Below are 24,870 nucleotides of genomic sequence, written 5' to 3' on the forward strand. Positions count from 1 at the left end.
TAATACGAAACGCCATGCTGGATCCCAACGGCCTCATATCACTAGCAGTCGAGATGACAGGCATCTTATCTGCATGGCTGTAACGGATCGTGCAGCCACGTCTCGATCCCTGAGTCAACAGATGGGGACGTTTGCAAGACAACAACCATCTGCACGAACAGTTCGACGACGTTTGCAGCAGCATGGACTATCAGCTCGCAGACCGTGGCTGCGGTTACCCTTGATGCTGCATCACAGACAGGAGCGCCTGCGATGGTGTACTCAGCGACGAACCTGGGTGAACGAATGGCAAAACGTCATTTTTTCGGATGGATCCAGGTTCTGTTTACAGCATCATGACGGTCGCATCCGCGTTTGGCAACATCGCGGTGAACACACATTGGAAGCGTGTATTCGTCATCGCCATACTGGCGTATCAGCCGGTGTGATGGTATGGGGTGCCATCGGTTACACGTCTCGGTCTCCTCCTGTTTCAATTGACGGCACTTTGAACGGTGGACGTTACATTTCAAATGTGTTACGATCCGTGGCTCGACCCTTCATTCGATCCCTGCGAAACCCTACATTTCAGCAGGATAATGCACGACCGGATATTGCACGTCCTGTACGGGCCTTTCTGGATACAGAAAATGTTTGATTGCTGCCCTGGCCAGCACATTCTCCAGATCTCTCACCAATTGAAAACGTCTGGTCAATGGTGGCCGAACAACTGGCTCGTCACAATACGCCAGTCACTACCCTTGATGAACTGTGGTATCGTGTTGAAGCTGCATGGGCAGCTGTACCTGTACACACCGTCCACGCTCTGTTTGCCTCAATGCCCAGGTGTATCAAGGCCGTTATTACAGCCACAGGTGGTTGTTCTGGGTACTGATTTCTCAGGATCTATGCACCTAAATTGCGTGAAAATGTAATCACATGTCAGTTCTAGTATAATATATTTGTCCAATGAATACCCGCTTATCATCTGCATTTCTTCTTGGTGTAGCAATTTTAATGGCCAGTAGTGTATTTACTGAAGAGACTGAATGAACCTTCAAAAACTTACGTTTGTTGGCGATGCAGGTATAGTGACAGAGGTCCCAATCTCATCTGTACCAGTCACAGATGGGAGAATAATAGAACAGGCTAACAACCGGTTCACAGCAAACAGCTTAACTCACAGTCTAACAGACAACTTTCGTTATGCAGCGCCACACAAATATTTATAAATATGACTTACAGGTACTAGAAGTAGAGATGAATTGGCACGCACTAAACTAATCTGTATGATTGAAATTGCTAGGCATTTATGGGGATAACAAACTGAGGTGGTACTAGCATGTGGATCATTTACTGAAATACGTCACTGCTGCCAGCGCTGCACCGAAAAATCTCTTACTATGTTCACGTGCGGGCACGACTGCTGGCGGACTAACAATTTTTTTTCACTCGCTACTGCACTAAGGCAGCATCTGTAACAATGGAGCTGAAGCCAATAAGAGTATTTATTCTACAGAAGCTCGCAGTTAAGGATATTATGAATAACTGATAACCAAACATCTCACAGCAGCTTCTTCACAATCTCGGGATTTCTTAAACTTATGTGCCAAAGAATTTATTCCCCAATGGTACCTGAAGTTAAAAGGACGATTAAATATAGAATGAATTGTAAAATTAACATCTACAATATGAATCTCTGTCTAAGGTTCAGGATGGATATTTACATTCTGGTGCAAAACCCCTATAAAAGTCTGCATTCAGACACCAGCAGCAAATACCAAAGCCCACAATGTTCAACATCAACTACTAACAAAGAGATAGAGGGGCTGGCCAGTGCTTACCTCAGCTCAGTACAGCCAACAGATAACACAAAACAGAACAGAAAAATTACATTCCTAGCTTTCGGAACTTTGTTTCTTCGTCAGGGAGGAGAGAGGGGAAAGAAAGGGAAGAAGGGAAAGTGGATTAAGTCACTCACAACCCAGGTTATGAAGCAACAGGGAAAGTTAAACAGGGAGGGTAGCAAGGATGCAAGGATGGAGGCATGGTTGTCACAGGGAAGCCAAAGAGAAGCCAAAGATATTCTACTGTAGGTACTGTGCCAGCTTCAAACCAAAGAGGATGCATATAGAAGTAAAGAGGTACATAGTATAAAGATAAACACAACTATGTAGGTTGAAAAGATGCGTGAATTGCTAAAGAGGAAAGGGAAAGAGGAGAAGACTGAAGAGTAAATGGGAGTGAGGTCGGTTAACGTAGGTTCAGTCCAGGGGGATGGTGGGATGAAAGGATGTGTCGGAGTGTAAGTTCCCATCTCCGCAGTTCCGAGGGACCGGTGTTGGGTGGGAGAGGCCAAATGGCACGTACGTTGTAGCAGGTTCCTAGGTCCCTAGAATTACACTGTAGGGCATGCTCTGCTACTGGGTATTAGACATCTCCTAGCCGGACAGTTCGTCTGTGTCCGTTCATGCGCTCAGCCAGTTTAGTTGTCAAACCCTACAATATTCCCAGACTACCTTCTCTACCCAGCGGTTCCTACCCCTGTAACCGACCCTACTGCAAAACCTGCCCCATGCATCCCCCCGCACAACCACCTACTCCAGCCCCGCTTTTGGTAAAACATACACAACAGGTGGCACACTCGTGCGGTCCACAGTGCTGTGCTAAAAACGACGTATCGGCAACGATTTGCACTAAGTACAGTCTGCACAGCTCCAAAGAGTCATCTTTAAGAGAGAAGTACAGCAAATAATGTAACTGATCAATGTAAGATAATTGTATGATAAAAACTATAGAAGTTACAATGTGTCTGATCAATTTTACGGTACAGGGTATCGATCTATCCTTTTTGTAATATTTTCATTATTCTACCCTGGATTTTCCATTGTTTAAAGCATCTAATCAGACGGACAACTACTAATCTACATCTACAGTTATACTCCGCAAGCCACCCAACGGTGTGTGGCGGAGGGCACTTTACGTGCCACTGTCATTACCTCTCTTTCCTGTTCCAGTCGCGTACAGTTCGTGGGAAGAACGACTGCTGGAAAGCCTCCGTGCGCGCTCGAATCTCTCTAATTTTACATTCGTGATCTCCTCGGGAGGTGTAAGTAGGGGGAGCAATATATTCGATACCTCAGCCAGAAACGCACCCTCTCGAAACCTGGACAGCAAGCTACACCGCGATGCAGAGCGCCTCTCTTGCAGAGTCTGCCACTCGAGTTTGCTAAACGTCTCCGTAACGCTATCACGCTTACCAAATAACCCTGTGACGAAACGCGCCGCTCTTCTTTGGATCTTCTCTATCTCCTCCGTCAACTCGATCTGGTACGGATCCCACACTGACGAGCAATACTCAAATATCGGTCGAACGAGTGTTTTGTAAGCCACCTCCTTTGTTGATGGACTACATTTTCTAAGCACTCTGCCAATGAATCTCAACCTGGCACCCGCCTTACCAACAATTAATTTTATATGATCATTCCACTTCAAATCGTTCCACACGCATACTCCCAGATATTTTACAGAAGTAACTGCTACCAGTGATTGTTCTGCTATCATATAATCATACAATAAAGGATCCTTCTTTCTATGTATTTGCAATACATTACATTTGGCTATGTTAAGGGTCAGTTGCCACTCCCTGCACCAAGTGCCTATCTGCTGCAGATCTTCCTGCATTTCGCTACAGTTTTCTAATGCTGCAACTTCTCTGTATACTACAGCATAATCCGCAAAAAGCTGCATCGGACTTCCGACACTATCTACTAGGTCATTTATATATATTGTGAAAAGCAATGGTCCCATAACACTCCCATGTGGCACGCCAGAGGTTACTTTAACGTCTGTAGATGTCTCTGCATTGAGAACAACATGTTGTGTTCTGTTTGCTAAAAACTCTTCAAGCCAACCACACAGCTGGTCTGACATTCCGTAGGATCTTACTTTGTTTAGGTGACAGTGCGGAACTGTATCGAACGCCTTCCGGAAGTCGAGGAAAATGGCATCTACCTGGGAGCCTGTATCTAGTATTTTCTGGGTGTCAGGAACAAATAAAGCGAGTTGGGTCTCACACGATCGCTGTTTCTGGAATCCGTGTTGATTCCTACAGAGTAGATTCTGGGTTTCCAGAAACGACATGATATGCGAGCAAAAAACATGTTCTAAAATTCTACAACAGATCGACGTCAGAGATATAGGTCTATAGTTTTGCGCATCTGCTCGATGACCCTTCTTGAAGACTGGGACTACCTGTGCTCTTTTCCAATCATTTTGAACCTTCCGTTCCTCTAGAGACTTGCAGTACACGGCTGTTAGAAGGGAGAGAAAGTTCTAATAAGATGTTAAGACCGACAGCTGTTCAATTCGAGAAACTACGGAGCCGCGAAATGTCTCACACCGAAGACCTCGATGGGAGCTAGTAGGTATTAAAGCGCCAAACGAATCGGTCACACTGTTCGGCTGTGTGACCCAAAATAATGTGACAAGAAAAAGCCTCAAATGAGCCAGTGACACGACATACACAATAACGACACATTTAAGTCGACCGTTACAACTGGCCCCGTCCCTCGACCCTGTGGTATCGTTAAACTGTTTAGTTGGGCACAACTGCAATTTTATTATGTACACTTGCAATTAATTGATAATTGATACAAAACAGAGTAATCAAATAAATAGTACAGCCAGATACCTCGTTTGAAGACAGTGCTAGAATATACCCTGCTCGCATCTATAAAATAATTTAAATGCAGGTTTTCATTGTGTAATTTAGATCACTGTTACTAAAATTTACATTTATTTGCATTTTATTCAAACATATTACTATTACTGTGTTCACAAATACTCTCATTTGAAACAGTCTATCAATACGAGTAAACTGGTACGTATACTGCAAATGTACGACTAATATAATTTGAACGGTGGGGATAATTAGAAAGCTTCTTCGTGCAAAATGGAAGTGAGAGGATAAAAGGGCCGCCTGCCACTCCGACCACCGGCACGCCGCACTGCTGCACGGAGAGAGAGAGAGAGAGAGAGAGAGAGAGAGAGAGTGGCAATCGGCTGAAGCACGCTTCCAACAGAGCAATTTGTACTTTAACTTAGTTACGTACCGATTTGTTACTGAATTTTTATAATTTGTACCAAATTGTAGCACGGCTCATACAGTGCACATCAAGATATAGGTGGTAGTAGGATATACCACTACAGAGGAGCTCGAAGGTTGTGAAAGCCTGATATTTGTCAATGTTAATATTTGGTGAAATAAACTGGAGACTGAATATTACCAGTGCTTCATTTAAATACGCTTAACTCGCATTCGGACACTGCGGCACAGCACCGCAGGTGCTCGCGACAGTAATTTGACGAATCTCCCTGCTCTGGTCACAAAACCGAGAGACTGGATAACACTTCTGTCACAGCGGTAAGCTCACAGATCCTGAACGACTGAATTTTCCTTAAAAGGTGTCAGTGTGGTGAAGTGAAATGCTTTTCGGAAATCGGAAAATACTGCACGTACCGGACCCCTCGATCGACAGCTTTGAGGATACGATTTGACAAAAGCTCGAGCCAGATTTCCCACGACTGACATTTTCAGAATTCGTGGCGGCCGGCATTGGGGAGGTCGTTCTCTATGAGATTCCTCATTACATTTGAGTTCAGGTTTTAGTTTCGTGGATCATTTCACCTACCCTTCTTGTGGACGGGTGTCACCTGCACTTTCTTCCGACTGCTGTGCACAGTTTCTGGTCAGGGGGATCTAGAGTACACACAGTTAAAAAATAGGGGTTGACCCGAAGACAAACTCGATACATACTCCGATAGGGATTGCTTCAGGTACTTGGGCCTCGTTCCAGTTTTAGTAATTTCCTGGTATATCATTCTCTTAATATCTACATCATGCATTACTCCAGTGGAGTGAGATTTAAACTAGTCCAGCACTCCCGGATCATTTTCTGTAACAGAACATTTGAAAATAGAGTTCGGCCTATCTGTTTTTGCTTTACTACACATAGTTTCAATTCTCCCATCACTAGTTTCTTGACACTAACTCCAGTTCCAATTTACGTCAGACCAGACATACTCTAGATTACAAGATATGTATTTCGATAAGATTTTGATACAGTTGTCGTCGGAGGCTTTTGAAGGCTGGACACATTTTGTCTGGCATTTCTCTATTGCCATACACTTTGTTTTACACCTACTGTGCAGTAGTTCCTGTTTATTTATTGCAACTGTACACCACTCGTGAACTGTCCTACTCGGTACATATTTATGCAGTGCTCGGCCATCCCCACCGATCGGTAAGGATTGTAAAAGAAAATCAAACCCCTGTCTTACAACACATAAAGGAGGTCTTTTCGTAAAGTAACTGTAATGTATAGAGCATATATCAAAACTACGTGATAACAAAAACATTGCTACATTTTAGGATGCAAATGTAAGAACTTTTGTAAACTACGCATCACGAAAACTTTATTATATTTTAAGAAACAAATGTAAAGTTTACAAAGAAGTCGATGCTATCACGTGACGGCAGGCTCGGGCCCGAAACTAGTAACGGTACAATAAAATCATCTGAAGAAAACTTTTGGCTGGTCACAGAATTTCCTACGGCGTAATTTACAAAAACAGACGCAGTGTTCTCTAACCGAAATGGATGAAATAAAATCTACAGTCAGTTGTTGGCAAGCTACACAGAGTGATCAGTGCTGCACGGTAGAGAATAATTTATTCTGCGCAGTGACTAAAGATTTCCATTCGGAGGGTTCGGTCGTCGTGCAGATGCACTTCAAAGTGGATGAAGTTAACACAGATTCTACACGTGTAGTAAAGATTACTTTCAGGTCAATCATTTCAAACCCTATCACAAAATTCGTTAAGTGAACAGTACTCTGGCAATTCAATGGAAGTTGCCTTACACGTAACCACTGAAAAAGACCATTTACATTCTTAGAAGATCACAGAATAAAATACCACAATTCAATCACTTTGGCAGTTATCTTGACAAAATATTAACAATTACCACAAAAAACAGGCACGGTAAAAGCTCTGTGACCACCCTCACATTTAATGACTTTTAAAGGAAGAACAATCGGAGTTCTGTGCGACAACCCCAGTGCCAATGGCACCTTTTATTGTCAATCTTAAATTTTTCCTACTCGACATTTTCACTTCCGGCACCTCTCCTCTAATTCTCGGTAGAACCGTCACCTCGACACAGAAGTTGTCTGTAGCAGTGAAAGGCAAAGTTTTTACACGCCACATTTGGGTGACCAAAGAAGTGGTTGGCAGACGAGCACCCTGTCTGGTCCAGCTTTTGGCAAATATTGGGGTCTTTTCCTCCTCTCTCTATCCTACATTTCATTACCGAATGACACCTGTCACGATTGTCCTGACTGGCTATCGGCCAGTGTGCACACAATTGTAATGTGTACACCAAAAGGCGGACTCATCAGCCGTGTCGAAATGAGCCCAGATGACGGCCGCCGTGCTCCGATCGCTTTCCCGTTACACGGGCAGATACTCGTTTCGCTGCAATCCGGCCGTTCCAGACTCGAGGTACGCGATGCGGCCGCACAATCCCGTGTGCTCTCCCCCCGCCTCGTCACATCCCTATTCGCACGGTCACGGGATCCCGATCCACAGGAGCAGCGATATTGGAGAACAGTAAGCAGCAGTCTCGACCGGCCAACAATCCTGCCGCTGCCTGTGACACGATGTTAGATCTTTATCAGTCTTTTTTGAGGTGTAATTCAATCTTATCACACACAAATGACACCCAAATGTAATTTACAAATGAGAAAATGACTGTGTAAACTTTCATTATGTACTGAATGCAGATACTATTTGTTCTACCTACTCTGTAGGATTATGCCGAAACACTAATTGTTTGAATATCCAAACACCCAATGTGCTTCACGCAAATTCATCATTTCTGGAAGTCGATCTTTGTAATGCCGCACTTTTAATAGCAGGGAGAGGGGGAGGGGGAGAGCAGGGAGAGGGGGACGTGAGAGGAGGGGGAGGGCAGGGAGAGGGGGACGTGAGGGGAGGGGGACGTGAGGGGAGGGGGAGGGGAGGGGGAGGGCAGGGATAGGGGAGGGGAGAGCAGGGAGAGGGGGGGAGTGGAGGGCAGGGAGAGGGGGGAGTGGAGGCCAGGGAGAGGGGGGAGTGGAGGCCAGGGAGAGGGGGGAGTGGAGGGCAGGGAGAGGGGGGGGTGGAGGGCAGGGAGAGGGGGGGTGGAGGGCAGGGAGAGGGGGGAGCGTGGGGAGAGTGGAGGGAGAGGGGGGAGTGGAGGGAGAGGGGGGAGTGGAGGGAGAGGGGGGAGTGGAGGGAGAGGGGGGAGTGGAGGGAGAGGGGGGAGTGGAGGGAGAGGGGGGAGTGGAGGGAGAGGGGGGAGTGGAGGGAGAGGGGGGAGTGGAGGGAGAGGGGGGAGTGGAGGGAGAGGGGGGAGTGGAGGGAGAGGGGGGAGTGGAGGGAGAGGGGGGAGTGGAGGGAGAGGGGGGAGTGGAGGGAGAGGGGGGAGTGGAGGGAGAGGGGGAGTGGAGGGAGAGGGGGAGTGGAGGGAGAGGGGGGAGTGGAGGGAGAGGGGGAGTGGAGGGAGAGGGGGAGTGGAGGGAGAGGGGGAGTGGAGGGAGGGGGGGAGTGGAGGGAGAGGGGGAGTGGAGGGAGAGGGGGATGGGGAGGGGAAGGAGAGAGGAGGAGGGGAAGGAGAGAGGAGGAGGGGAAGTGGAGAGGGGGAGGGGGAGAGTGGGAAGGGTGGAAGGGGGAGGGGAAGGTGTGAGGGGGAGCGGAAGAGGGGAAGGGGGGAGGGAGAGGAGGAGAGGGGAGGGGGAGGGAGGAAGAATGCTTGCATGAGGGGAGGGTGACTGAATGGATGACAGGAACGGATGGAGAGTGTGAGGGGAAAAGGCAAGGTGAGGCAGTGCAAAAAGATTAGCAGAGGTTTAGGCCAGGGAGATTGTAATTGTGCAGAGAGATTGGAGTGAGAATTCTCATCTTCTACTGGAAGGTAGTGTCCAAATCTCAGCTGTTAAGTCATTTGTGTTGTGGTGTGCAGCTTGCGATCTGCCACTGTCTGGCGGTGGTCATTCGTGTGAGTAGGCACACGGATACTTGTCGTGTCACAAAATATGCTGCACAGTAGTTGCAGTGCTGCTGATATACAATGTGGCTGCTTTCATATGTGGACCTGCCTTTTATTGGATACTAAATGCCTGTGACTAGGGTGTGGCAGGACACGGTGGGTGGGTGGGTGTACGGGACGGGTCCTGTACCTGAGCCGACCACAGAGGAACGAGCCACGAAGTGCAGGACTGGGAGAACAATTGAAATAGGGACAGGCACGGATACTCTTTAGGTTGGGAAGGAATCCTTTGGATGAACTGTGAATAAGTTGGCATCGGATGATCACTTGCAAGTACCTGTAGCAGTACCAGAAACTTGTTCACACATTTGCCCTTCGAAATTAAATTATTGTGTGTAAGGATGTGGCTGGCTGGGAGTATTAGGAAAGAGGTAGTGGGTTCAGTATCGGGAGGACGTCAGAAAAGGTAGTGTTCAATGGCCACGAGGCCGTGGGCGTGGGGGATGTCTGTGTACGAGGATGTCACACCCGCAGTGACCGACAAGAAGTCTGGTGGTAATGGGACAGGAACTGTGGAGAGGTAACAAAGGTAGTGAGCAGTGTCTTTGATGTAGGATAGGAGGTAATGAACAACAGTTTGAAGGTGACAGTCAACAAAGGCACAGATTCATTCTGTCGGAGCACTGCGCCCAGACACAACGGGACGGCCAGCAAGGAGGTCCGTGAGGTTGGGTTTGAGCAGTTTGGGGAGTTGATAAAAGGATAGAGAGCACGGGGTAGCTTGTGTGCGGAGAGAGGAGAGTCGGGTGTGTAGCGACCCTTTTTCTATCCCGACTTCCGTATCTTGCATGAAAGTAGGAATGTTAATTTATCTATACATTGACTGGTATTGAGGGGTTTTGTTTTATCCCGCCTAGTTCTTAAATTAATCCCCAGTGAGTCACTACACGTATTGTCTTCCCAGTTTAAAGGAAAAAACCATAAGTAAATTAATACTAGTGTTTTCAATAGATTCTAGTTCACTTGTTTCAGTTACTAGTCTGCAGTTTATTCTTGGTGAAAATCCCGTAACCTAATTATTTATGAACCTAAATCGAAGTAAAGTTCAAAACGAATAGTCGGTTTCAAATTAACACGTTATTTTATTTAACAATAAAAATAAATCAGTTCGTTCACACGATTGCATTCAAACTGTCACGAAGTATGATTACTAGTCGCATGAAGTAAAGCTTTTCCACTATCACACTACAAAGTCCGAATCTGTCCAAAAATAGTTAATTCCGTAAAATATTTAAATCTTCACACGAAGTGACGTTAAAGTCATAGAGATTATTGATCACCTCCTCTTTCCTCTAATATGACAAAAGTTCTAATTCTGATCTGAAATTAATGCTTCCCAAAAAACAATCTCATCGTGATTTATTCTTGTGCCCTGGTTTAATAAAGCTCCTATTGTTGATTCCTAAAGCTGCACGTCCTAATTGACTTCGAACAGACTAGAGGATAGAGACTGGAGTATCATAATTGCATTGTATGTCTATTTATACTTTAGTAAACGCTATCTGTGGTGTTCAAGACCTACGTTCTGTGACTACAATATTGATTTTCTCATATATAAGAATAACTAATAATTTAACCATTTCTATCGTTTTTCCACCTCCCATGCTTTCAAAATTTATGATTAAAATTCTTTTCTTTTTCTATTATTTTTCTACTATAGATTTCCCTCTATTTGTCTATTATTTCTATTTCGTAAATTAGTACTTGTGGAGGGGTTTGGGACATTTTCTGAATTTATATTTCGAGGGCACGGGAGCTAATTTGGGAACTATTTTGGTTTACTAACACCAAGAGGCGTTGTAGGTGTTACAGGTGTCAGGTTTCGGAACAAATCTAAAGCCCCGAGAAGTTGCTGGAGGTCTGGATGGGAGTGTGGTTGTGAAGCTCGTGTGCAGAGGTGTAGGAAAGTTGGGGGAGACCCTCAGCCACACAGTCTTTACAATTCATCACCACTGTGGTGGAGTCTCTGTACGTGGGAAGGATGATAAGGTTTGATTTGTTTTTCTGGCTGTAGATAGAAGTGTGTTAAGATTCACTGCAGATGTACTTAGGAAATAATGGTGAGGCTATCTTTACAAGGGAGGGATTTCTGTATTATTACAGGGAACGACTGGGTGGATGGGCAGGAGGATTACGGTTTGAGAAAGGTTGGAAGTTTTTAGACAAACACACGAGATGTACTCACAGTTGCAAATTAGGACAACCATCAACTGTATAATGGTATGATGATAACGAAAATTTGAGCCGAACCGGGACTCAAACCCAGATTTCCCACTTATCGTCCGTGGTCGCCTGATCATTAGGCTATCCGAGCACGACTGACAGCCAGATCCAAACTTCCGTACGTCGTCAACCGCGTGTCCGGCCATCAGCTGTGCTCGGATGGCCTAAAGGTAAAGCGACCTCTAGTGATAAGTGGGCAATCTGGGTTTGAGTCCCAGTCTGGTGCAAATTTTCACTGTCATTCCAATATACAGCTGACATTGTCCACATTCGTAAATGCAAATATGTCTTTGGCATTTAATAAGGGCTGTAGTTGCCACAGTGCCTGTACCTTCGGACAACACGCACACACCCAAAGGAACGTCGCACCGTAATTCCGATTAATAAAGGAACTGCAATGTCGTGGTTTTGAAGAGGTCCTATATTTGCATTTTGGTTTGCTGTTGTCAGAGAGATGAGAGATGAAGAAATATTTCCACTTCAGAAAACGAGTAAGGGAAAGAATTTCCTTTACGAATTAAGCACGACTGAAAAATCAGATTTGAGGTTAAAGGTGAGGCCGTTAGAAAGTGTCGAGACTTCTGGAGCGGTCAAAGTTTTAGAGAAACATTGACAACAGTGTTTCAGGATTGGTGTTCAGGAGCAGTGTGTTTGATAGAGGGTGGAGCAATTTCTTTGGGATGTGAAAGGTAGAGTAAGTCAGCAAGGCACAGTCACAGAGTTGTGGGGGGTCGACAGGGGTCGGGGTTGTGGGGCGGATCAGAACGGTAGACTTTTTATCGGCTACAGGTAGTCCCGAGTGAGTGTACGACAGAGTAGGTATGACAGCTTCCACAGACGGTGCTGTCGAAGGGTGAAAGTTGCCGTTACGGTGACGGGGTTCGGTAAGTTGTGGTCACAGAGTGAACGGAGTAGAGGCTGCTGAGTGCAGTTTGCCTCTTTCCCGCTGCCACCTCCTCGTGTTCTTCCCTACCGATTCCCCCATCCCCTACATTAGCTCGGGCAAATGCCTTCCGTAATCAATCATCAATAACCAGTCTCACCGTGGCCACAGTAGTTTTTGTTCGGTCCACCGTATCTTCCTTTGTCGTCGGCATAGTCGTTGTTGCCGTGAGGCACCGTTATACCGAGTGGAAAGGCGGATCGATCTTAGAGCATGAGATATGGTAACCTTAAGCCATTGACAACACACAACGGTCACGGTGGCACCTGATTCGAGAATAGCTGCGGTAGTTAGGATCTACGAACTACCCCCTCTTGACCAGGTCCCCAAAACTTAACTCTTAACGAGATCCCTTCGAAGCAAATTGTCATAACGATCATCTATAAAGGCTTCGTACAACGGTAAGAAATGTTACAGTTTATGGAATAATAACAGATACGGTCAAACTGTCTTGCTTCTTCTGTTTTATTTAACATAACTTTGTTCACAGTTTTATTTCGCATTCACCATTCATTCACACTCTGATGTGGAGTATATGCGAGTGCCTGAACACTAACTCCCAAGTTCCATTGAAACCCTTTGATGAACAGTTTTGGTTGCTTGACACCAACAGTCAATGACAATGATACAGTTTCTCGCCTTTTCATAAATTGAAGTCCGCTCTCCGCGATAAAAAAGAAAACAAAAACAAAACCGTCTCAATACCGCGTCCCTTGTGAGATGCGTATAGATTTATCCCAGAATTGACCACCCTGTAGGTGTACTCAATTTAATGACCGCACTTCGCTATCCACGGTTTCGTGTAACTAAATGTCCTTTTTTTACTCTGATTGTATATCGTAGTTATTTAAAACTCGCCCTTATATTTTTTCACTACACACAATTAGCACTTCTTTACTTGTTTATTTCTAAGAGTAAACGAAAAAAATTATGCCGTATCATCAGCTTCATCGATATAAAGCAAAACACCTCAATACGCCCAATTTTACTTCTTTTAATACGATCGGCTACCTTACTCATTAATTTACTACATATTATTTCCAATAACACTAAACAGGTATCGCCATTACATTTTCATTGTATTCAAAAGCATGATATTTATTATCATTATGACCGACCAAATCGTAACAAATCGCGCGGAGTGCGTTTTTGACAATAGCTTTACACTCGCTCAGCCTTTATTCATGCAATATTATACATAGATATACAGATAGGACCGAAAGATCGATCTCTCTACCATAACCAATAGAGGCAAATACGCTATTCAAATTGTGTTGCATCTATCTTGAATCGTATTGTTACATCGGGTGCTCGTGTTGCCGCACGTGTCGGCATGTGTATTTATGGTACAAAAACGGCAAGAGTTCGAAAGCTAGTACAAATACTGTTTCATGTTAGGCATTTCTGTGCTCGACACAGATGTCCACTGTAGGTGAGTAGCTGCTTTTCCCTCTTTTCCATTAATTTAGGTATAAAAGTACTTTTACTATCATTTTAAGAGTTTTTTTACAGACAAGAAATACACTGAAGTATTTTCTTTGCTTAATTCTAGTAGCTGAGATTTACCAAGTTTCAATGCAACATACCTCCAGTGAGCATCGAATTTGGAATGTTGATATTAGCTGCAAGGGGTGGAGGGTTTTTCTCGAACTCTCGAATAATGGCCTGTACCACACGACCGAGGTCAGAATGTACTGTGAACTGTAAAAACAGGAAAGACAATACCAGAATGCTTTGTAAGACAGAGCAACTTCACGTTTCATTCAGTTAGGAATAAAAAGAACAAAAAGTTAAACTTGTGAAAGAAAAAAAGCAACTAAGTAAAAACACGAGTTACTGTTTGACGTGATAAATCTTGAGGATGAAGTCCATTGGAGAAGAGCTGTCACGCCTTAACTGAAAAAGCCACACACACACACACACACACACACACACACACAAAAGATTTCTATTGTCCCCATGCTAGCAGTAATGTACTGTAAATAGGACTCAATATTAACATATGTAAATGCATTTCCTTTGCAAAACATCACTGTAATCAGGTTTGCCGCCCGATCGTACTATGCGAATCCTACGATATTTCGTCAATACAGCTGTACGACATCTTCAGGCGGCAGCAGCTGCTATTGTCACTGCTGCAGGATGAGCCTCAAGAAAATTGTGCAGCAGCCTCAAAATTTATCAGCCCAAGAGCAGGCAATATGTGTATGCACGAAGACATTCCCAGTAGGACAAAAGTAATGCTCGTAATGCCCCCTAGCGGGAGTCGCACAAATGCCTTCTGTGCAAGCACTGTGGGCCAAGACTGTGCTGCCGGATGCTCCTCCGGTTAATGCAGAATTAAATCTCGGCAGCACACTACATCGCCACGGCCGTCTGTGGCTGCCGTCGTGCCTCGTAACATCTTAAATGGCACCCGTTCTCCGTCGGTCTTATTACCTTTAAACGTCATTGCACCGGAGCCGGTTACTTAATCGAACAGAGCCGGCGGGTGTGCTGGAAATGCACTGTCTCCTTCTCAGATTCTTCTGTCCCTTCGTCACGGGTGTGGGGTACACTCCGCAGTTGTCAGCAGCAGTCTTCCGTTCCGGGACTCGCCCTTCCGGGTGACATTCGGACAGATCGGTCCGTTATCGTGCAACACCTCACGACCCGTGACGGCATCGGTTCAGCCTCCTATCCTGCCACCTTCCTCCGCAAACAGGGAGATGAAGCTTCCCACTTACATTTTGCCCATTGTCAGGCGGAATCCTACAGTGCACCTTTCACCGAGTGGAAGCTTCTTCTGGCCCTCTCTTCTACCCACAATTCGGTCCCCGATCCCGATTCCACCCGTAACCGGTCGCTTCGACACCTCGATCCTCCATGACGACAGTATCTCCTCCAGGTGTTCAATCGTGTTTGGCTCCGAGGCGTTTCACCGTCCCAGTCGAGAGACAGTTTGTGGCCCGGCGAGGCTCCGTCGCTCCTCGACAGCGACCGGTCGGCCAGTCAGTCTGACCGGTGTGCCCTACTAGTTATTCGAACGTACGGCGGCTCGTCAGCTCGAATCTCGGGACCCGTTACCTCCTTACCCGTGTGGCTTTCGGAGGGGACAGTCTCCGATCGATCGTCCGCTTCGGTCGGAAACTGCAGTTCGGCCGTCTCGTCGCAGTTTTCTTCGATCTTCACTAGGCGTACGATACGACTCGGTGCCGTCACGTCCTCCTTATCCTCCACGAGTGGGATATTCGGGGCCCACTCACGATTTTTATTTCCCAGTTGCCGTCTCCCCGGTAGTCCAGAGTTCGAGTTGCCACCATTCTCAGCTCTCTGCAAATCTAGGAGAATGGCATTCCACGGGTCTGGTCTCTGCCAGACCGTCGGTGAGTCTCGCTCTGTACGTGTACTACCTCTATACGTGGGCTAACTCCCACTCGGTGGCCTCTGTGGACCGAGAGCTTCGAGGTGCCGTCTGGCACACTTCCGTGTGGACACACTAACTGTCGCCTCCCTCTCGCAGCCCGAGGTGGATTTATTAATTTTGAAGTACGGTTGTGGCGGTGCTGGTGCCCCAGTGCCCCTCGCGTTTCTGGGGCACCTGTGCTCTCGCTGCTTCCAGTCGGGTACAGAATGACTGCTTCACGTGAGCTAGCATTGCAGCAGAGACATCCGAGCAGGCTGCAGTAATATGTCTTTGCATATCGACAGATGTAGATGGTGTCTTTTAGATTTTCCCAAAGTAAATTTTCTACAGGCATCAAACCCTCGGGAGGGGGAAAGGGGCTGGCGAAAGTACAGGTCCTCTGCATCCGATTTGACGATTTGGAAACAATTTGTGAAGACGTGCCGTAGTACTTCGTGCACCGAGGGCCGGACAGCCACCGTGTCGGTACGAGTTCCTCCTAGTCGGCAGACGTACGTCTTCGATCGTCCGTCGAAGACGGTCCTTTGAGAGGCTGAGATACTTGTGCGTGTTCAATGTTCTGTCTATGAAAAGCAGACCTCTCATTTTATGTCCGCTATCCCACAGCACACGTTTACACTCGACGGACGCTGACATTCCACCTGACAATACTAACGGAGATTATCGACAGTTCAATTGTGCACATTTTGGTAGTTTACTTGGCCGTGATTGGTAAATGTGCCTTCATCACTAAATGAGATACGCGACGCATCTGGAGCATCTCGTCTCAATGCCCACGTACACAAGTTAACACGATTCTCGTAACCGTTTCCGTACAGCTCGCGACGGAGAGAGATGTGATAGGGACAGAACCTACGATGTCGGGGAATGCGTAGGACATTTACCTGACTCGTGCCACTTCCACACAAGATTGCACACCTAAAGTGTGGATCAACTGCTGCAGCAGCATAAATATTAATTTCCCCTCTTCTGTCGTCATTTGTTTCCTTCTATTACACTGTCTCCGTGTTACACTGACACTTTCGTGTAACCGGTCGAAGAGGTCGATAAATAACTGCCGAGACAGTTGACTTCTATCGGGGTGTCTTGTCGCACACACAGTACAAGAAGGAACCGAATTCTTCCTGCGCTCTCCATACATCACGAGCGTGTCAGCTTTTCCCGCATTGCAAGTCCCACCGTCGACTCGTGAGCTACCGCTCGGGCTGTCGCACACTGGCTGACTGGCAAGTGGCAGTGTACTCCGGGAACACACGAGCACACTGTACGCAACCTAGCAACTGTGTAGTCTGAATGGCACAGACAAATGTCGGTGAGGAAACTTTCCAAAATATGATATCTCATAAATGACTGGCACTAGAATTGTGCAAAAAACACTACTCTCACTCTGATTTACCTTACTTTTACTCTGTTAATGTCACTAGGCAATGTTCCAGTTAAATGAGTGTATGTTTGCACCAAAAATACTCTTTCTGCATATTATTACAGCCCATTTTTTGGCTAATAATATGAACCCCTGACTACCAGTCCATTCTGTGAAACCCACACATCAATAACTCTTTCTATTTCCACAGTTTTACGTGCTTCACCCCGTACAAGATCCCCTACCAATGTGGGAAATCTTATATCGGGCAGACGTGCCGAACCGTGCAAGAATGTCGCACTGAACACCGTCGTCACACGCAAGTGAGGCAACCGGATAAACTGGCGGTGTTCCACAACTGCCCGGACACGGGGCATACACGTTTTACGAGAGGACCGAAGCATTATTTCCGGCGTCGTCTTCCTGGAGGCTGTACGTATCTGTACAGCAGACAATCTTGTCAACAATTGTGGAGGTTTTCAAGTAAGTGCCACCTGTAATCCAGCACAGGTTGTCATTAAATCAAAATGGGAGAAACGAGAACTTCCGATTCGTGACTCGATGCAGTGCACTGCCGAGATTTAATTCGGCAATAACCGGAGGAGCATCCGGTAGAACAGTCATTGCCCACAGAGCACGCACAGCAGGCATTTGTGCAACTCCCGTTAGTGAGCATTACAAGCACTGTTTTTCTCCTACTGTGAACATCTTCACGCACACACTTATTGCCTGCTCCTGGGCTGATAAATTTTGAGGCTGCCACGCGATTGTTGTGAGGCTCGTCCTGCAGCAGTGCCAATAGCAACTACCACCACCTGAAGATGTCAAACAGTTGTATTGGTGAAATACTGTGGGATTTGCACAATACTATCCAGTGGGATCCCCGAGAAGTGTATTTGCAACAGATCCGTCGGTAAAGCCTGAAAAGTCACACATTAAGCTACTAACAACAGATACTCAGCAGATATATAGCAAAACTGCGCAATCAGCAGCTTTTTCAAAGTGGAAGCCTTCTAGGTAATTTACTTGAGTAAATTCAGAAGGCACAAGTGCGAACGGCATCGAAGAGTATAGTGATGACGCACAGCATAAGTCTCCGGAATGTCTCCGTGTCACATTAATTTAATGGCTCGACTCCCCTCTCCTCATCCCTGCAGATTCTTCTTCTCTACAGGAAATCCATGAATGAATGAATTGATAAGTGAATATTTAATGTTACACATTTCCGACATGTCTGAGATTTACTCTCCTTAGTGCCAAAATTTATGGAGCTCAAAAGCTGCTCCAGTTGTGTATATGAAAGGTGTTTTCTTTACGAGATTCAGGCTATTGTCTTGACACAGGCATCTCTCATATTCAGACACATTTTGAGACACCACAGGGACTGTTGTGAATTTTTACTCTCAGTTTTAATGATGTTTGATCATTACCCTGTCCTAAGATTTTTTTAGTTAATGTGCTCTTACTGAAAAAAGTGCTCAGAGCAAAATCAGATATCTCGAATCTGGTCACATGGGACACCGAGAACCAAAACCTCTTCCAACTCGTGTACCAACCCCAAAAGAGCTTCTTAATGGTAATTGTGCCTCGAGTGTCGTCCACCAGCTGAGTTGACAAAGCACATACTTTTTTAATGGCTCAGACTGCTGAAATGCAACACAAAGAAAAGAGAAAGCACACATTTCTAATATGTATTTGAACTGCATGTACATCCTAATCTTCTCTCCCTCAGTGTTCATCACCTCCTCCCCCCCCCCCCCCCCCCTCTGTCTACACACACACACACACACACACACACACACACACACACACACACACACACGGTGGCACACAATAGTCACCTGATATGTTGTTTCGTGAATAACACATTTGTTGTTGACAAGATTTGTAATTTATCGATGTAGAAGCAAATAATACAGCTTGGAAATACAACTTAATGAATCACATGTTCAATATGACTGCTGTTTTGGTTTACAATTTCTTCAAGTTGCACATGTGCATTTGTGACAAATCTCCGACACAAATCTTCCGGAATGGCGCGGCATAACTCCACAATGGTGGCCAAAAGTTGCACTGCATTTTCTGGTTTTCTGTGATACACCTTCTCTTTAAGGAACCCCCAAATGAAGAAGTCACATGTGTCAGTGTCCGGGCTGTGGGGCGACCACATTCCCCCTCCTGCATAACGTTCTGGAAATCTGTTTGACAATACCCTACGGTCGAGTCTTTCGTGTAGGAAATAGAGCACGGCGTCGGTAGTGTGGGGGTATGCTCCGTCCAGTGTGAACCGTTGTGTCTGCAATGGAAGACGTGAGGCCACGAGTTGAGGAAAGAACTTGTTTCGCAGCACACGTAAACAGCATTCGCCGGTTACAGTAATGTCGAAGGAGAACGAACCGACGATTCCACGGCTCGACATCGTGACCCACACGCACACTTTCTCCCTGTAGGTGTCTTTCGTGTGGATTATTCGTGTAGTTTCACATGCCCAGAATCGAACGTTCTCTTTGTTCGTGACACCGTTCGAGTAAAAATAAGCTTTGTCAGAAAACCGTGTGTTTTGTAGCACTCCCTCTTGGTCTACATTGCCCACCTTGCAAACTGCACCCTCCGCTGCAGTAAGCTTATGTATCACAGCCATCTTGTACGGATACCAGTGAAGGTCGGCTTAAATAATTCTTTGTACAGATCGTTGTGAAATTGGCAACTCGGCACTGGCTCTTCTTGTCGATTTACTCGGACTATGAGTCAAAGCCACTTGAACTGCTTCAATGTTTTGCGGTGAATGTACGGTACGTGCATGAGGCTGCTGACACCCCAAAACAGATCCAGTACCTTCAAATTTTTCATATAATCTGCGTACTGTCTGTGGGTTGGAAGCCCATCGCGTGCCAAAATGAGCACGAAATGTTCTCTGTGTCAATGTAATGCTGTTCATCACCATGAACAGTAACACAATCTTTGTCTTTCGTATAATGGTCAATCGTCCTTCGTCCGCCACTGCGGCAAACTGAAATGGCGGACCCACAACAGAAACGATGAACTTGCAACGACATATGGTGTAATTTCCATGAACTGAATGAAGTTGACTGCACAATTTGAAAGGGGTGAAAAATAGATGGGAAAGAGATGGAAGAAATTAACGTAAATTAAGGCGAGATGGGTGGCGAGTTTTCTACATCTTACATTGTCTTTCCCATCTATTTTGCACCGCCCCCCCCCCCCCCCCCTCCCACCCCTGGTACATACAATGCACTTAGCTTTTCACTCTTATTAACTCGTGCATGAAGTTTAAGCAGTAAGCTCTGTCTCCACATTATCCTATCTTCCATCTTCAACCTCTCAGGTTTTCAAATCTCATCTGATGCAGTCCCCAACAACTTGTCTTTCCTTCTCATCCCATCTGGTATAAGTCTTCCCTGACCCATGGTTCTGGGTGACTTTCCCGAAATCTACCCCTTTCCCTAGACCTTTCCAGTCCTTTTCCTTCACCCCTCTTCATTCCCCTTCAATCCTTCTGCCTGAAGAAGGAGCCATTGGCTCTGAAAGCTTGCCAGTTGCAACTGCCTTTTATTTGTTTGTTCTGCCTCAACATGGTGAGTAGATTTTTTATCTATACAATTACACTTATATCTATCACACATTAAAGAATTAGGTACCTAAAAACATGCTTGTATTAAAACTCAACTCTGTGTTAAAATTCCAAAGCAATCAGTCAAGAACTTTTGGAGATTAATGATTTTGAACAAATGAACATTTACATTTCTGTAACTTTTCCAGTAGGTATAAAAAAACATGTGTGCCAAAATTTCAAAGTGACTCATGAACATCATTAAGAGATTTGTGATTTTGAAGAAAAACAAACATCTTTGTATTTACATAGAAACTGCAAATGTTTCTGATCACAAATCTCTGGAAGTTTTTGAGCGAATGCTTTGAAATTTTGACACAATGTTGCATTGGAACATGTGCGCTTTCATATACACATTTCTTTAAATATATGTAATTTTTATAAATTTAATAATAGTGAAACTTGTTACAAAAAATCCTAAAAAGTTAGAAAAAGGTACCTGTATTAGCATGCAACACTGCAATATTGTGTCAAAATTTCAAAGCTATCAGTGGAGAACTTTCGGAGATACAAAATTTCGAACAAACGAACCTTTACATTTTTATTTATATAGATTTCTATTGCACCCACAGTTGCAAAACAGAGTTATGACAAATAATTGAATCACTGCTCAAGACCTATGATTCTGACATAAAACTGCAGAATTTTACAATCACATTGCGAAATTCAAAAGTATGGAATTTTACAGAAAGTTGTTACCCGATTGTTCCAGTAGAGTGCAGCAGTTACGAAAGATGGCAACAGTCACCGGGAAAGCTTATGGTGCATTCAAATTTTATACACATTACACATACACAGCACAACTACGCTTCGAAACGAGGTTTCGACAACACACACTGGCAACGAACGGCAGTGTTAGCTGATAGTGCACAGTTTATTGCAACGAGATGCCTCGGAGGGCCGCCTGATAGTGAGGGCAAAATGTTAACAAACAGATAATTGGTATGAAACTTCCTGGCAGATTAAAACTGTGTGCCAGGCCGAGACTCGAACTTGGGACCTTTGCCTTTTGTGGGCAAGTGCTCTACCAACTGAGCTACCCAAGCACGACTCACGCCCCGTCCTCACAGCTTTACTTCTGCCAGTACCTCGTCTCCTACCTTCCAAACTTTACAGAAGCTCTCCTGCTAACCTCGCAAACCAGCACTCCTGAAATAAAGGATATTGCGGAGACACGGCTTAGCCACGGCCTGGGGGATGTTTCCAGAATGAGATTTTCACTCTGCAGCGGAGTGTGCACTGATATGAAACTTCCTGGCAGACTAAAACTGTGTGCCAGGCCGAGACTCGAACTCGGGACCTTGGCCTTTCGCGGGCAAGTGCTCTACCAACTGAGCTACCCAAGCACGACTCACTCCGCTTCTGTAAAGTTTGGAAGGTAGGAGACAAGGTACTGGCAGAAGTAAAGCTGTAAGGACAGGGCAAAGGTCCCGAGTTCGAGTCTCGGCCTGGCACACAGTTTCAATCTGCCAGGAAGTTTCATATCAGCGCACACTCCGCTGCAGAGTGAAAATCTAATTCTGATAAATGGTAGTTCTTCCAGAAACATTTCAAGCAGGTACTCTACCATTTGCAACTGCTACAGGGTGCGATATCTGGGAACAAAGTAAATTGCTTTTAAATGTGAACAGCACCTTGAAGATTATGGTTTTATGGTTCTTGTGAGATGTGTGTCTCATAATGAAACAACATTACTGTGAATGGTACACTGAACAGAAACAATGAGCATGTCTAGGACACAAATATCCCAAAGTAACATGCAATATACATATGACCTACAAAAAGTTAGTGTTGTGTAATCTCAGAGTTTGAAGTTCACTGCATCTGTAAAACCTTAAAAAATATGATACTAAGGTTATACTGGGAACAATAAATATAAATTTCTTTTACAAACACTACAGTAACTCAACTCAGCCCCAGTCTGCTTTCTCTACATCTACATCTATACTCCGCGAGCCACCTTACGGTGTGTGGCGGAGGGTACTTATTGTACCACTATCTGATCCCCCCTTCCCTGTTCCATTCACGAATTGTGCGTGGGAAGAACGACTGCTTGTAAGTCTCCGTATTTGCTCTAATTTCTCGGATCTTTTCGTTGTGATCATTACGCGAGATATATGTGGGCGGTAGTAATATGTTGCCCATCTCTTCCCGGAATGTGCTCTCTCGTAATTTCGATAATAAACCTCTCCGTATTGCGTAACGCCTTTCTTGAAGTGTCTGCCACTGGAGCTTGTTCAGCATCTCCGTAACGCTCTCGCGCTGACTGAATGTCCCCATGACGAATCGCGCTGCTTTTCGCTGGATCATGTCTATCTCTTCTATTAATCCAACCTGGTAAGGGTCCCATACTGATGAGCAATACTCAAGAATCGGACGAACAAGCGTTTTGTAAGCTACTTCTTTCGTCGATGAGTCACATTTTCTTAGAATTCTTCCTATGAATCTCAACCTGGCGCCTGCTTTTCCCACTATTTGTTTTATGTGATCATTCCACTTCAGATCGCTCCGGATAGTAACTCCTAAGTATTTTACGGTCGTTACCGCTTCCAATGATTTACCACCTATGGCATAATCGTACTGGAATGGATTTCTGCCCCTATGTATGCGCATTATATTACATTTATCTACGTTTAGGGAAAGCTGCCAGCTGTCGCACCATGCATTAATCCTCTGCAGGTCCTCCTGGAGTACGTACTAGTCTTCTGATGTTGCTACTTTCTTGTAGACAACCGTGTCATCTGCAAATAGCCTCACGGAGCTACCGATGTTGTCAACTAAGTCATTTATGTATATTGTAAACAATAAAGGTCCTATCACGCTTCCCTGCGGTACTCCCGAAATTACCTCTACATCTGCAGATTTTGAACCGTTAAGAATGACATGCTGTGTTCTTTCTTCTAGGAAATCCTGAATCCAATCACAAACCTGGTCCGATATTCCGTAAGCTCGTATTTTTTTCACTACACGTAAGTGCGGAACCGTATCAAATGCCTTCCTGAAGTCCAGGAATACGGCATCAATCTGCTCGCCAGTGTCTACGGCACTGTGAATTTCTTGGGCAAATAGGGCGAGCTGAGTTTCACATGATCTCTGTTTGCGGAATCCATGTTGGTTATGATGAAGGAGATTTGTATTATCTAAGAACGTCATAATACGAGAACACAAAACATGTTCCATTATTCTACAACAGATTGACGTAAGCGAAATAGGCCTATAATTATTCGCATCTGATTTATGACCCTTCTTGAAAATGGGAACGACCTGCGCTTTCTTCCAGTCGCTAGGTACTTTACGTTCTTCCAGCGATCTACGATAAATTGCTGATAGAAAGGGGGCAAGTTCTTTAGCATAATCACTGTAGAATCTTAAGGGTATCTCGTCTGGTCCGGATGCTTTTCCGCTACTAAGTGATAGCAGTTGTTTTTCAATTCCGATATCGTTTATTTCAATATTTTCCATTTTGGCGTCCGTGCGACGGCTGAAGTCAGGGACCGTGTTACGATTTTCCGCAGTGAAACAGTTTCGGAACACTGAATTCAGTATTTCTGCCTTTCTTCGGTCGTCCTCTGTTTCGGTGTCATCGTGGTCAATGAGTGACTGAATAGGGGATTTAGATCCGCTTACCGATTTTACATATGACCAAAACTTTTTAGGGTTCTTGTTTAGATTGTTTGCCAATGTTTTATGTTCGAATTCGTTGAATGCTTCTCTCATTGCTCTCTTTACGCTCTTTTTCGCTTCGTTCAGCTTTTCCTTATCAGCTATGATTCGACTACTCTTAAACCTATGATGAAGCTTTCTTTGTTTCTGTAGTACCTTTCGTACATGATTGTTATACCACGGTGGATCTTTCCCCTCGCTTTGGACCTTAGTCGGTACGAACTTATCTAAGGCGTACTGGACGATGTTTCTGAATTTTTTCCATTTTTGTTCCACATCCTCTTCCTCAGAAATGAACGTTTGATGGTGGTCACTCAGATATTCTGCGATTTGTGCCCTATCACTCTTGTTAAGCAAATATATTTTCCTTCCTTTCTTGGCATTTCTTATTACACTTGTAGTCATTGATGCAACCACTGACTTATGATCACTGATACCCTCTTCTACATTCACGGAGTCGAAAAGTTCCGGTCTATTTGTTGCTATGAGGTCTAAAACGTTAGCTTCACGA

The 24,870-nt window shown here is 45.1% G+C and overlaps 1 protein-coding gene across 1 annotated transcript in view; it reads right to left on the reverse strand.

The window, feature by feature from the left end:
* The window catches only part of LOC126428470 (vacuolar protein sorting-associated protein 37A), a 70,639-nt gene that overhangs the window by 33,969 nt on the left and 11,800 nt on the right, over window positions 1-24,870 (reverse strand). Inside the window, exon 3 of the mRNA XM_050090405.1 lies at window positions 13,883-13,997. Within this exon, the coding sequence (XP_049946362.1) occupies window positions 13,883-13,997 (115 nt within the window). The remainder of the gene's footprint in view (window positions 1-13,882; window positions 13,998-24,870) is intronic.

This window comes from Schistocerca serialis, chromosome 12 (assembly GCF_023864345.2).
Source record: "Schistocerca serialis cubense isolate TAMUIC-IGC-003099 chromosome 12, iqSchSeri2.2, whole genome shotgun sequence".
In the NCBI taxonomy this organism is placed as follows: Eukaryota; Metazoa; Arthropoda; class Insecta; order Orthoptera; family Acrididae; genus Schistocerca; species Schistocerca serialis.